The following is a 14,485-nucleotide window of genomic DNA, read 5'->3' as shown; positions in this document are numbered from 1 at the left end:
TAAAATAAATGAATCATGACTGAATAAAAAAGTATTCAAAGTGCCATCTACCATTAAATTATATTTAATCGGGTTAAATTTAGGCTCTCTTTTAATTTGCTGGATCCTTAACAGTTGCTCAGACACCCCACAGATGGCATCTGAGGATGTCATGTCTGCAGATAGATACCAGGCCTCAGAGACTGTGAAATGTTGCTACAAGCTGTGAATTATCATCTCAATGAAAAGGTTGCATGAGCCATTCAGTATGTCCCTCATGACCTTTACCCGAAGAAGAAAGTTGCTGAATTTGGGCAAGTGGAGGACAAAAAAAGAAAGAACCTGCCTTAAAAAAATGTCTGCAGTAGATTAACAATATCTCACAGTCGTGTCCTTAAGATACAGGGGAAATGTCAGCTAAGCCCTGACACTGGCCCTTCAGTTGATCAGTCTAGTGTTCATCAAATCCTCATCACAAATGGTCTCGGTGGAAGTTTGGCTGACAAGAAGTCATTCTTGAGGAAGTGAAACAGGATAAAAAGAAGCCTGAGATTAGCGAGTTTACCTCAGTTGGACAGAAAGTAAGGTCTGATGAAGTGATGAATCCATATTAAAATTTGTGGGTACAAATAATCATCAGTGCATATGGAGGAGGTCAGGAGAGAGCTTCAACAGTGAGTATCTGCAGCCATCTGTAAAGCACGGTGGAGGCTCTGTCATGGTTTTGGGACTGCATTTCAGCCAATGGTGTTGGGGATCTTGTCAAAATGGAGAAAGATTGATGAATTAAATACTGATTAAATACAGAAAAGTATCCTCAGATTTTGATTTAGTGTGCAGTGCCAACTTACTTACTGTGATTTTGCCTTATGCTACATTTCCACATATGTTGGCACATGGTTTAGTAACATGTTTCACCATCTATTTACCATTTTCCTAGCAACATATTATGTACTGTACATAATATGATGCAAAATGTAACAAAAATCTAACGTCTAGCCAATTAGCTGTTTTAATTGTCATACTAGGATTCAGTGACATCAACATCCACAAGACGTAGTGCATTTTACCTCAAAAGTAGGCAACCTCTGAAAAATGGTTGAGCAGTGTAACTAGCTCTTTTTATCTGAAACGTTTCACCATGTTTGTTGATCATATTAATTTTAATTGTGGTTTTAATTTCTGTTCAGGGAGAAAGATGGTGTGGAGCTGACAAGAGACGAATCTTTCAAGTATCGCTTCAAGAAAGACGGCTGCAAGCATGTGCTGATCATTAACGAGGCCACCAAAGAAGACTGTGGCCACTACAAGGTTAAAACAAACGGTGGCGAATCTGTGGCAGAAGTCCTGGTGCAGGGTGAGTGTCAGTTACGCCGTACAAACCATATGAACCATTTTTGTCAGTGATGAATTTTTCAAGGACGTATTCCCATACCTTACCAATAGCTCCGTGGCCTTGCCACTCTTGGTATGTGGTCTATCTTTAGGATATAGCACCTATCATTGTCCCAAGGTTGCTCCACAGATGTAAGAGCACATGTAAGCTAAAGTTAGAAGACATATATTTCACCTAAAGGGCAAAGAGTACTTTGTGGTTTGAAAGTATGTTTTATTATTAGATGGTAGATTTTCCTCTAGTACCAAGTCACAGCAGCTGATGTAGGATCCCCGCTGGGCACAACTGAATTTTGTAAGTCTCCTTTTGAGAAATTAGTTAGATTTGGAACTTTTTTTTTCAATAACATGATGGTCTTTGGTATATTTAAGACAAGTGTCTCTTTGAAGGTGATTAGATGTTTTATTTTTAATTCCACAGGTGATCTAGAAATAATGGATGGAGACTGTTCAAACTCATCCATACACGGACGTAGGCAAAATTCATTAAGAAAAATCTAGTTAGTTTTCCCTGTAACCATTTTAGCACCATTATCTGACAGAACAAAACATTCATCAAAATCCCTCTAAAAGAAAAGATTATCACACAATGGTCATCAACATCTGCTTAAAATTTCTTCGCATTATATTGAATATGCATGCTCTCTCCTTTGCATATGTTGTTTTTTTTTTGTGTGTGTGTGTGTGTGTGTGTGTGTGTGTGTGTGTGTGTGTGTGTGTGTGTGTGTGTGTGTGTGTGTGTGTGTGTGTGTGTGTGTGTGTGTGTTTCAGAGGTGTGTGTAGATATAAACCTGATCTTTGCCTCTTTGTTGGCCTTTTAATTGAACAGCGAGCCTGCCAAGAAATACCAGCTGCTATCGTGTTGCAGGGATCAACACCTCAGTCCACAGTAGAGCTCCCATTATAATGCCATTGGACATTCCCATCATATATGCCCTACCTAGCAGTGAGCTGACGTGAAACTGTTGTAACCTTTAAAAGGAGCGCGGTGTGAGATATCTCACCCAGATAACAATTTCCCTGGGACAACTTTAATAACCCTCTTGTACATTATTTCATCTGATATACAGTAATAACCCGAAGCTCCTGCATATGGTCCTCATATCCTCATATCTTGCCACTTTATTTTCTACTATAAATCTAATTAACTATTCCTCTTGTGTCTGTAGCTAAGATACAACACACAGAGGAGACCCTCATGCTCAAAATCATTATCACATTATCCACGCGTACAGTCGCTGGAGCTTTTATTTTTTTTAATCATATTATCCTCACAAGCTATCAACTAAACCTGGCGTCTCATAAAGCAGAAGGCCTGCTGTTATCTGCACTCTGAGCCTGTGTTTTCTGAACATGTAGAGAAAGAGCTGGAAGTCTACCAGAGCATCGCAGACCTCACAGTGAAGGCAAAAGATCAGGCGGTTTTCAAGTGCGAGGTGTCAGATGAGAACGTGAGGGGAACCTGGTACAAGAATGGCGTCGAAGTCAAGCCTGATGCCAGAGTGAACATCACGCATATTGGCAGGTGAGGACATGTTTGCACGTGGTAATGCGTGTTCGGTATGCTGCCTGCACTCCATGACGCCACAAGCTAAAGTTTTTGACCCCGTAGGATCCACAAACTGACCATTGATGACGTCAAACCGGAGGATGAGGGGGACTACACATTTGTGCCAGATGGCTATGCTTTCAACCTCTCTGCTAAACTAAATTTCTTGGGTAAAATGTGTGCTTTTATATTCTTACACTTTAAAATTAGAGTCTCTTTAGAGACTCACATGTTCAAATTTTACTTAAATAACTTATTTAATTGTTTTTTTCTTGATTTCCAAGAGGTGAAGATTGATTATGTGCCACGCCAAGGTACACAGCCACCAACTTACGCAGATTGTACCAGTCATAATACAAAATATTTTTCCATTTTAACCATTTACATTACGTTCACAGATCCTCCTAAGATCCACTTAGACTGTATGGGTCGCACCGCCGAGTCAACCATTGTGGTGGTGGCTGGCAACAAACTACGTCTGGACGTCCCCATCACTGGAGACCCAGCTCCAACAGTGATCTGGACCAAAGGAGAAAAGGTAAGACAAATGGAAGGCTTGTGCTATTAATCATTAATTAAGACATGTGCCACCAGTCCAGAGTTATATAGGTAAGATTTGAAATCTGGAAAAAAAAAACCCACTTCATTCATTACCAAAGACACACTGATCAATCACAACATTAAATCACCTACGTGACAGCGTACAGGTCACTGTTGTGCCACCAAAACTGTTCTGACCCAGGTGAGACCTCCGAGGTTGGATAGCGGAGCCTACAAGCTCAATTTGATTGAGATACAGGGATCTCAGAAGCCAGGAAAAAAGATCTTTTTGTTTGGTTTTGCTGGGTGAGGTGGCTGGCTGCCATCGGGGAGTGCTATCATCATGGGGGTGCATGTCCTTAAATAATGTAACTGCAGTGCAATGAGAAGATGAATGTTGTTCATTTTACCTGTCTGCAGTTTCAGTGTTGTAGCTGATTAGTTTATATTTGTAGCTGATTATTTTATATTTGAAAGACATACTAATACTGCATTTTAAAAATGAATGCAACAATATGTTACATGCTTCCAATATTAAACAAGCCAAGGAAGTATATTTTCATCAAATTGCTTTTGATAATCTAAAGTGGAACAGGCTAGTTCTTCCATATTCCATATTCCATTCCTCCCTGCTTTGGCTTGTAAACTTTGATGCTTTCACCGAGCTGAGTAAGCACAGTGCTGCTAATGGCTTCCAACAGTGATGCTAGCTGTAGTTTGCAAGTCTTTGATTTGAGGGGACCCTCTCTGTCCTCTTTGGCTTTTAAGGCTTTGCTCTGCTCAAATGTAGGCTAGTTCTGTAAAACCCGGTGGAGATGACAAAGGAGGGCATACAACCCCTTGGACCACGAAGGATGGGGAAGTAAGTGTACTTTTCATTATATGCTTATTTTTTGTTTGTTTTTTTTCACTCACGCCAGCACTGCCAGCGCATGCCTCAGTTTCTACGCATGTGCACTTGCTGACCTTTACAAGCTTTTGTGACACATAAACAGTAACGTCACATGTCATGCATTTAGATTTGCAAATGTATTGTAGAAATGTGCTGTAAACCTGCTGTCTTACAGCTTGAGCTTTGAAAAGACTTTAACAAGAAAACCTCAAAGAGCAGAAGTAACAATTGTAAACTAATACATGGATTTTCTTAAAAACACTTTCTCCAGTGAATACCATGGTTTTTTCCTTCCTCTGTGTCAGTTTTAAACACTAAGAACAGGATAAAACTGCATGCAGAGTTCATCCATGTCACTAAGGTAAGAGCATGTTATGACTCTTCCCTAAGACAGACAGAGGGCACAGGAGGCTGAGCAGCAAGTACAATGTGTACAGTATGGAAAAGGTATAAACCATATGAGCATGAAAACGACATTTGGAAGCTCTCTTGCCACAAGGGGTCACGACAGCAGGTAGTTCCACACGTCTGATTTGGCAGAGTTTTTTGCCTGATGTGACTCCAATGGGGATATTTGTATCTAGTTGAAAATGAGCTAGCAACCTTTTGTTTGGCAAGCAAATGTGTTAACTGCTACACAACTGGAGATAAAATATGCAACTAAATACTAGATTCCAACACTAAATGTAGTAATTGAGAAATATTGTCAAGGTATAATATTAAGTTTGTCATAAAGGAAGCAAGAGCAGCATCACCTCAATCCGGTATTGGTCAAGAAAAAAATTCAAATGGTTAATACTATCAGTCAGACCAGTATGTTATATTAGCATTTTAAAGTTCACCTACTCTGAGACTTAATCTGAAGGTTTTTTACTTTCGATTTTAAAAAAATAAGAGGAATTAATTAGCTCATGAAATTAGATTTCAAATTAGATCTTCAAGTTGTAAAGCAGCAAATTGACATGCTAAATTGTATATTCATGGAAATAATAATGAAAGCATTCAGTGTCTGCATTTATAAAAGCTGATAAATGACTTCAACAAAGTCAAGAAGAAAGGGGAGAAACACCCTTCAAATACGTTATGAGAGTTGAATTTGCATGGTTTGTCCACCACAGGGCACTCTGCAATTTCCTTGTCAGCGACACATGTTTGCAACACTACAAACAACCAGCAGATGTGAGCAGAGTGAGGCAAAGTGTAAAAAAATAATAATTTTAACAAATATTAACTACACAAATGGCAGTGTAAAATATTAGCTGATACACTTGGATTTTTTTTTTTTAAATCAGCAAATATTGTTATTTGTATTCGTCTTAAAAGTCATAATTGATCCGGCTACAACTATCATTTTTAAGAAAGTGCAGCACAAATTCCCCAAAAAAACTTTGCTCAATATAATCGAGTAACTTTCATGGTTGTCCTCATGTAGGTCGTCACAGAGGGAGATGGTAGGGTCCATGTGGAAACCACCAAGGGCCACTGCGTCTTCACTATTGAGTGTGCTGAAAGGCAGGATGAGGGAATCTACTCTGTTGTGGTTCGAAACCCTGCTGGGGAAGATACAGCAGATATCCACGTGAAAGTTGTCGGTAAGACATCTTTTATCATTATTCTCCCTACCAAAGCCCCAGCAATACCAATTAACACACACCAACAGCCATCAAAGTTGTAAATTTATGAAATTTATCTATGAATGTCAAACTTTCTTCTGACAAAAAGAAGAGTAATGTTTCTCCTCCAGATGTTCCTGATCCTCCCATGGCTCCCACAATCCTCAGTGTGGGTGAAGATTCCTGTGTCGTTCAATGGGAACCCCCTCTGTTGGACGGTGGCCAGCCAATAATTGGTAAAAATAACTTCTAATGGGCTTTATTTCATAATAATATGAGCCATTTTCTTTTTGCATCTTCCTTTATTTTTCCTTGGAGACACCAAGCCAATGGCAACACACATTTGAATTTGCAGGGTATGTGCTGGAGAGAAAGAAGCTGAAGAGCTACAGGTGGATGAGACTCAACTTTGACCCCTACCCTGAAACCACCTATGAAGCCAAGCGTATGATAGAAGGTGTGCCGTATGAGATGCGAGTCTATGCTGTGAACAGCATTGGTATGTCTCGTCACAGTCCAGCCTCTCAGCCATTTGTGCCAATCGGTGAGTCTGTGAATTTATCTTTAGATTAAATAAACAGAAATAATTGCAACACTGAAATGGATAAGTGGATGTTCCATTTTCATTCAGGTCACTTTCATGAAAAGGTTGATTGATGAGTTGTCTTGGTTGTAAAGACAGATTGTGATAACATTGGCATGTTTGACTTGAATAAGTTGGGTCATGCAAGTTCCAGTGACTTAGTCAGTCTAACGTTTCACTCAGGTCATAGGGCTAGGGTGACTTGTAATGTGGTCATGAGTTCCGGGTCTGTGAACTGCGCATGTAACAAATTAAAAAACAAAAACATGATGATGCAAAGATCATCTCTGAGTTAACTCAGGAGTACAGAGCATGTCTGTTGGCTATAAGGAAGAAGTGGCATTTCTGTGGTATAACGCAAACATGAGTAAATAGTCACTGAGACACCGAACACATGTCAGGCTCCTATGATATTGATTTAGAATGGACTTTTAATTAAAACAATTGATAGTCTATGACTAATTCATCAATAGTCTACTGGGCTGCAGGCACACCAGTTCAGCTCCTGGGCTCCTCTTCTCCAAATCTATGCGGCTGTACTAGATGCAGTATGCAGTTTAGCATTGTTTTACTGAAATATATGACATAATCTGGATGGGAGCATGTGTAGCTCTAAAATCTGTATATACAGACTTTAGAGGCATTGATGGTGCCTTGCCACATATGCAAGTGCCCAGTTCCACAGCCAAACAAGGTTTGGAGTTAGATGCACTCTTTATGACTGTCACTTTTCATTCAGCAGCTCAGGTTTTAGTTGTCTTTTATTGTGGCACTAATTTATCTAAACTGCAGTCTTATCCTACACTTGTTGATTTAAGAGGGAGCATCAGTGTATCCAGATGGTCAGTCACTCCTAAGACAGCTGATTGGGAAACTATCCATGGCATCCCTCTCTATAAATAATGGCCTGGAAGCCCTTGACTCTGCTGGGACCAGCTGCTTAACACACAGGGGGGTCACTGCTTCTGTGGCGGCTGCTGCAGAACAAGCATCGTTATTACAACAAAGACAGCAGGACGAGAAGAGAAGACTGTCAATGAGAGAAAGAAAAAGACCACGTTGAAGAAGCAGATACAACCACCAGTTTAAATTAACAGCAGGACGTCTATGCACCGAGGAAAAATATGACAAAGGCTAAGCTCTCAAAGACGGCTGAGAAGAAGCCAGTGGAAGATAAGAAGTCTTTGGAACGTGTGGAAGAAATGGCAGCTGGGGCTCCAGAGAATGCACAAGCAAACTGTGAACACAGTAAAGCTGAGACAGAGGCACCTCCACCTCCTGATGCAGAACAGGAACCTGGAGCCAGTAGTGCAGAGGCAGCACCCAGTGGAGAAGAGGGAGCACCAGCTGAGGATGAAACACCAGCAAAAGGTGTCACTCTGACAGAAAGTGGTTCTCCTGCAGAGGAAGCTGCAGCCCCAGCAGTGCAGACCCCCGTGGAGCCTGCTGCTGCCGCTGAGCCAGACCCACAGCCTGTTTGCAGTAGGCATTGTTTGATTTAGGATTTTAGGATGTGATTTTTATTTGATTTTATTTTTTGCTGGATTATCATGCAGGTTTTAGAAAAAGGTTCAATCCACACTAGCAAAATTATTATGGTCATAGCTGACTGTATATTTAGGTCATGCTGGCAGTGAATTTTGATTAAGTAAATATTTGTCAGTGCACTGACTGCTCAGCAAATCATTCCCTAACATGTTTACTGGCTGTGCAACACACACAGAAATAGTCACACAATATTTAAAACTTTACACATTTGGTTTCTACATGTTTAAGGGCAAGATGGAGTAGCTATTCAGTTTGTTCATAGTTCCGCATATGCTTTCAGTTTGTCCTCAGAGTGATAACAATAGGGCTAAACTAGCCACTAAATCAGTTCCTCCTCTGTTTCACACAAATTCTAATTAACCCATTGAAGCTGTTCTTCTAACTGTCCTCCTAAAAGAAAAGATTTAATCCAAAGATGTAAGGCCGAAAATCGACCATCTTGGTCTCTATGGATGAGAGACTCCCAGGCAAAAGAGCTGTATAGCGCTCCAGAGCCACAGGTCTGAAATCACGTGTCACACAAAGTATCACAGCCACTTGGACTTTAGCCTGGCAAGTCAAGGTCAGTCATATTCACAGACTCATATTTCACTGGATGGAAAATGATGCCTAAATCTGGCTTATGGGCTAAACGGCCATTTGATAACTAATAACATTTAATATTTAATTAATATGTCTTTGTTGTTCAAGTTAGGACAGGATTAGGCAACCTGACGCTGATTTTCATTATTGGAGATGAAGATTGTGCTAAACCCTGTGGACTATATAAGACCAATAGCTCATCTTCACATACCTCCCACTACAGCTGCCTGAGTATGATCTGTGTATGCTAACAAGAACTTACACAAGTGCATACTGAATTTAACTTGACGGTCTACCACTGCTTCTTAAACACAGAAATGTAATAAATGCTGTCGATTATTAGCTTATTGGATGTAGTCAAGCTTATACTAGCAAGCTATATATACAATTATAGAGTGTAGAGGAACACTGCAGGAAAGAAAGATGCAAATTAGCCCAGATATCTATACAGAATTCATCAAAACTGCAGCACAGGAAATTCTGGATGGTCTGTTAGTAAAATTACTGCAAGGCAAACAGCATCATTGTCATAATTCAATTAAAATGCTCTAGAACCTGCTTTTTAACTAAGTGTAGATCTTTGCCTTAAAAATAAATTAATTTAAATACAAGATGAGGAAAAATAGTGATTTTCTTTTCTCAGTCATTGCTTACCTGGCATGTTCTCCTTAAATTCTCTTTACATTAGAGTTTTAAATATTTTTATTCAGCCATAAACTGACACACAAAATAGGACCCAGTGAGATCCACTAAGATAGATTATGGTGATTTCTGATGCAAAAGGTATCTGGGGTCATGGAGATTTTACATTTTAAATGTACAGTCGAGAGCATTTAATAACATTCACACTATGTGGAGCCTATATTAAAAATCTCACATTATACTGCATTTAGCAACACAACATTCATCTTCACTCAAATATTAACATCATCTCTAAAAAATATCTACAAAAGGCCTTTTTATCATCGATGTGATCAATTGTAAGAGGATAAAAAGTTAAAAAGATTGTGCATTAATATATAATATATATGATCCCTAAATTCTAAAGCTCTCTGTCACTGTCCTGACACTGATGACAGACTGATTGTGGAAGGAATTATTTTAAATAAAATGAATGACAAACTAGCATCTACCTGGGGTTTCAAGAAAGACATAATGTGCAGCAAAAGTGGAGGAAATGGAGAGAAGACCTGTTCCTCATAACTAACCTGAGGTTTGAGTTAGCCCTCTGGCTTTGAGCTTTTCCTCATTACAGGGTTCACAAATTTTACTAGGCCTCCTTTTTTGGAACAGGACTCTAAAGTGTAATGAAATGCAATTTATTAGGTAGACTTTAAGAAGGGAGTTTTTTTTTTCTTACTGTCTATGACTTGGAGCTTGCTGACTTGACCTGGTGTGGAACAAAAGAAAAGGAAAGCTGCAGTGTAATGTGATGATGGCTCTGAAGAAGGGTTAAATAATCTTGTACTGATTATTGTCATCCACTTGTCGAGTAATTAATTAAAGTAATGTATTGCTTTAAAGCTCTAGCTGACTCAAAGGGACATTTATGTGCTCTCTGCCTCTTCCTCAGCTCCTACAAGCGAGCCCCTTGGACTGTGCGTCGACGACGTCAGTGACACTTCTATCACGTTGAAGTGGCGGCGGCCTGAGAGAATTGGCTCAGCTGACCTTGAGGGCTATGGGATTGAGTACTGCAAGGAGGGTAGTACGTACCGGAGCAAGTTGCATTTATGCTAATTTCCACATCATAACTCTGTGATTTGAGTTTATTTGAATTTTTTGTGGTTTCTGGCAACAGCTGATGAATGGATACCAGCAATGGAGGGTCTGACAGAGAGGACGTCGACGGTGATCAAAGGCCTCACCACCGGAGACAAGCTGCAGTTCCGTGTGCGAGCCTACAACATGGCGGGACCAAGTGCTCCCGCCACTCTGGCTCAGCCCGTCACCATCAGAGAGATTATGCGTGAGTAATTATAGATTACACGCTTCATTATTCGCTTGCATCCTTTAGTTCCCTACGTGGACGTGATACACAATACTCAGCCATTTTTTCATACTCTTATTTTGTGTTTTATTTTCACAGAACGCCCTAAAATTTGGCTTCCAAGAAATCTCCGTCAGACTCTTATCAAGAAAGTTGGAGACACCATGAACATCGTGATTCCATTTCAGGTGGCTTCATGAACACATGAAACACAACAAGGGATGTTACCTATGTTTGATATCAAAGTAAAACATGACTGATGTCTTTATCATTATTGGTCATATCTGGTGGTCATATCAGTGTGACTGGATGGATAAAAAGGTAGGATTATTTCACCTTTCCCAGCACGGACATAAAAAAATGTAAACCTTGGTCTAAAGACGGCACCAGGTCAAAAGTCACTTTCATGTTAACATGTAGGCTGTCAGTAATTAGGAATGAGGCCACTTAAGAATCTGCTCTTTGGAATCTGGAAACTTCACCTGTAAGGTCAGATAATTGCTTGTAAAACTTGTTTGGGGGAAAATTCATAGTAGTTTCCTCAAAAGTATTTAAGATTTTTTAACTCTGGATCAAAGCAGTGTAGTGATGCCACTTTGAGGTCAACCACTTTTAAAATGAGGTGCCTTTGATATTGACCATAGACTGGTCCAGTTCCAGGTCTGAAAAGGGAAGCCACAGTAGAAATGTTTTGAACCCACACTCTAATGGACCAGCAGGGGGTGAGTCCTGAGTTTGTAAAAAGAAGACAGGTTGTACTGAAGTCTATAGAGAACTGCTCCTCATCTCCCTCACTCTATCACCTCAGCCCTGATTGTGTTCAAAGAAGGAGTTTGCAGTTTTGTTTTGACAAGCTGACCAACTGTGGCAACGCTGAGCAATGTTCTGTTTATGAGCTGCTGTTTGAACTTGTAAGTGTGACAGGAGAGAGCTGAAAGGTTGCTTTTCTTGTCTCTTATTTGCAGACAAACACAGAAGCAATCTGAGTTACAGCCATTCCTTTCTCTTTTCTTGTGATGCAGGGGAAACCCAGGCCAAAAGTCACATGGAGCAAAGATGGGGAGCCCCTAGATCCCACAATAGCTAGTGTTAGGAACAGTGAAGTTGACACGATATTCTTCATCCGCAAAACAGAGAGAAAACATTCTGGGAAGTATGAGCTCCAGGTGCAGATTGAAAACGTGGAGGACAAAGCAGCAGTAACACTGCAGGTCGTTGGTAAGCAGAACTGAACAAATGGAGAGCTACGTTTGACTTCTAATCGGAGTATAAAAAATCACTGCATTAAAACAGCACCACAGATGTTTTGTCAGTGGGCACTGAATGAGAGCTCCTATTTTTTTTTCCTTCTACAGACCTCCCAGGCCCTCCTGAGGCTCTAAAGATTGTTGATACCTGGGGTTTTAATGTGGCGCTTGAGTGGAAGCCTCCAAAGGACAACGGAAACTGTGAAATAACCGGTTACACCATTCAGAAAGCCGACAAAAAGACTATGGTGAGACTGCGCTAGAAAGCTTTTTGGAGTCCAGCTGGATCCAAACACTAGTTCTCGTTTTTGCTTTTAGCATGTTTTTCCATGCTTTTCCACCCAATAATGAGCAGCTCAATTCAATAAAAGCAGAGATTAATTTAATGTTTTAATTTACCTAATACTTTCCTGTCCCTTTTTCCACGTTTCAGTACCAAAAGTTACATAGAGCAAACGTTCAGGTTAGGAAAATCCTGGTGGACAGAATCTATTGGAAGCACTTTTGCTCCACTTTCTTGTGGTACCATGCCTGTTCCAACTTTATGGTACCTGTGCCAGTAATAGAAATTTGTGCAATATGTTCCACATGGGGAACCTTTGGTAATTTTTGTTGCTAGTGCGTTTCTCCAGTGGTCAGGTTAGGTAGAAGAGATAATAACACTCAAATCTAAATTTCTTTCTCCCTGGCCCAACCGTCTGTGGTCCTGGATGAGGTCAGATTAATATTTTAGTCTCCCTCCTGGAACATATCCTCTAATTACAGCAGCTTATGCTGAACATGCAGTTTCTGCTGGCACACGGGAGAAGTTTGGTTTCTGGAATTTGTATTTGGAAACATCTGCATAGTTTGGTTACATTTAGGTAACAAAACTATTTTTTAAGTTAACAAAGTCTAAATATAAGTCAGCAGTTAACAAAGATTTATTAAATCAATGAGGCTTGGGACTCTCAAGCAAGCCCTACTTATCCACCACAGCCTGCTCCCAGCACCAACTTAGTCAGTCAGTATATTACAGTTGTGGTCAGTTTACATACAGTTTTTAAGTTTACATAAACTCATCATGGGCATAAATGGTAACGGTAAATGTCCTGTATTTGTATAGTGCTTTACTAGTCCCTAAGGACCCCAAAGCGCTTTACACAACCAGTCATCCACCCATTCACACACTGGTGATGGCAAGCTACATTGTAGCCACAGCCACCCTGGGGCGCACTGACAGAGGCGAGTAATATTATAGTAATTTGTTTTTTAAATAATTTCTTTCAGCTGTTAACCTATGGTATTTGGTTAATTGTCCCTTATCAAGTTGCACCTTGACCAGATACTTCTGGTGGCCATCAACAAGCCTCTGGCATCACACAGACCCAATTTCTAAGGAGGCCTACACATTTTCAGTAGGGTTTAGGTTGGGAGGTTCGCGAAAGAAGCTAAACGTTTTATCCACTGCAAAGCAGGTTTTGATGTGTGTTTGGGATCATTGTCTTTTTGGAACATCCGTCTGTGTCCAAGTTTGATTATTCCGTCCACTTTGTGCAATGCAGCAGTACCACTGGTAGAAAAGCAGCCCCAAAGTATGATGTTACCACTTTGACCATGCTTAAGAGTTGGTACGTTTTACTCCTCCAAACATACCTCTTGTCATTTTGGCTAAACATCTTAATTTTTGTCTCATCTAAGCACAAAACTTTTCTCTAGAAGTCATTTGGCCTGTTCGGGTGTGCAGCTGCAAACTTCAGTCCACCTTGAAAATGCTGATTTTGGAGCAAAGGCTTCTGCTGTGGTCAATAACCTCTCAGTCTGTGGCGATTTAAACCTTATTGTGAACGGTAACACTGGTGTTCCAACAGTTTCCAGTTAGTGGCAGCTTTGAGCCTTGGTGGTTCTCATCTGATGTTTAAATTTCTTTCTGACCTTAGCAAAATGGTAGCAGATCTAAATAACTTGTAGTTACGTACAATTGTGTAAACTCCTTATCTTGAAATCTGCAGTTGTTTAGAAACGTCTCCAAGAGACCTTCCCAATTCTACAATTCTCCTTCCTAGATCCTATTGTTAGTATTGGTTACTCCAGTGAGTGCTTGTTAAGATATAAGGCAGAACCTTTCAAAACCACTTATTAAAAAATTAAAGTGACTTTAATGGCGAACCCGTTGTGTATATTTGAGCCTTTTTGCCGACGTTTGATCCTGTGTGGATTATTGAAAACTGCAAATAAATTTGATCTTGAACACCCAATTCTTGTTTTTTAAAGTCAAATTCAGACTCTTCCCAGTAACTTTCCTCTGTGGGTCACTAGTGATGTAATATCTGGCCTCCTGGCAAGAGCTCCAACTGCCACCATCCTCCACCTCGAGCCGCCAGGAACAGTGTCAGCCAGGAATGTCCTAATCTTATCCTTGTCGCTTTGAGCTGGTCCAGATTGTCTGCACAGTGACGCAGGACCATTGTTCCCCTGCCAGCACAGCAAGTGCTCATGTTTCACTCCAGCCATTATTATTAGATCAAATTAAGTTTGCTTGCAACATAGTGAGGTAGGAGTGTTTATTATCATGTTACCAAAAACAG

General features: G+C 40.3%; 1 protein-coding gene across 1 annotated transcript in view; it reads left to right on the top strand.

The window, feature by feature from the left end:
- Positions 1-14,485, top strand: part of mybpc3 (myosin binding protein C3) — a 36,490-nt gene that overhangs the window by 14,778 nt on the left and 7,227 nt on the right. The window contains exons 13-25 of the mRNA XM_080885444.1: positions 1,170-1,336; positions 2,734-2,899; positions 2,987-3,093; positions 3,208-3,237; positions 3,322-3,461; positions 5,788-5,947; positions 6,100-6,204; positions 6,324-6,512; positions 10,255-10,389; positions 10,483-10,650; positions 10,771-10,859; positions 11,694-11,889; positions 12,027-12,166. Coding sequence (XP_080741570.1) covers positions 1,170-1,336; positions 2,734-2,899; positions 2,987-3,093; positions 3,208-3,237; positions 3,322-3,461; positions 5,788-5,947; positions 6,100-6,204; positions 6,324-6,512; positions 10,255-10,389; positions 10,483-10,650; positions 10,771-10,859; positions 11,694-11,889; positions 12,027-12,166 — 1,792 coding nt within the window. The remainder of the gene's footprint in view (positions 1-1,169; positions 1,337-2,733; positions 2,900-2,986; positions 3,094-3,207; positions 3,238-3,321; positions 3,462-5,787; positions 5,948-6,099; positions 6,205-6,323; positions 6,513-10,254; positions 10,390-10,482; positions 10,651-10,770; positions 10,860-11,693; positions 11,890-12,026; positions 12,167-14,485) is intronic.

Source organism: Rhamphochromis sp. 'chilingali' (genome assembly GCF_963969265.1).
Source record: "Rhamphochromis sp. 'chilingali' genome assembly, chromosome: 6".
Taxonomy (NCBI): Eukaryota; Metazoa; Chordata; class Actinopteri; order Cichliformes; family Cichlidae; genus Rhamphochromis; species Rhamphochromis sp. 'chilingali'.
This window is presented reverse-complemented; position numbering and strand designations above follow the sequence as displayed.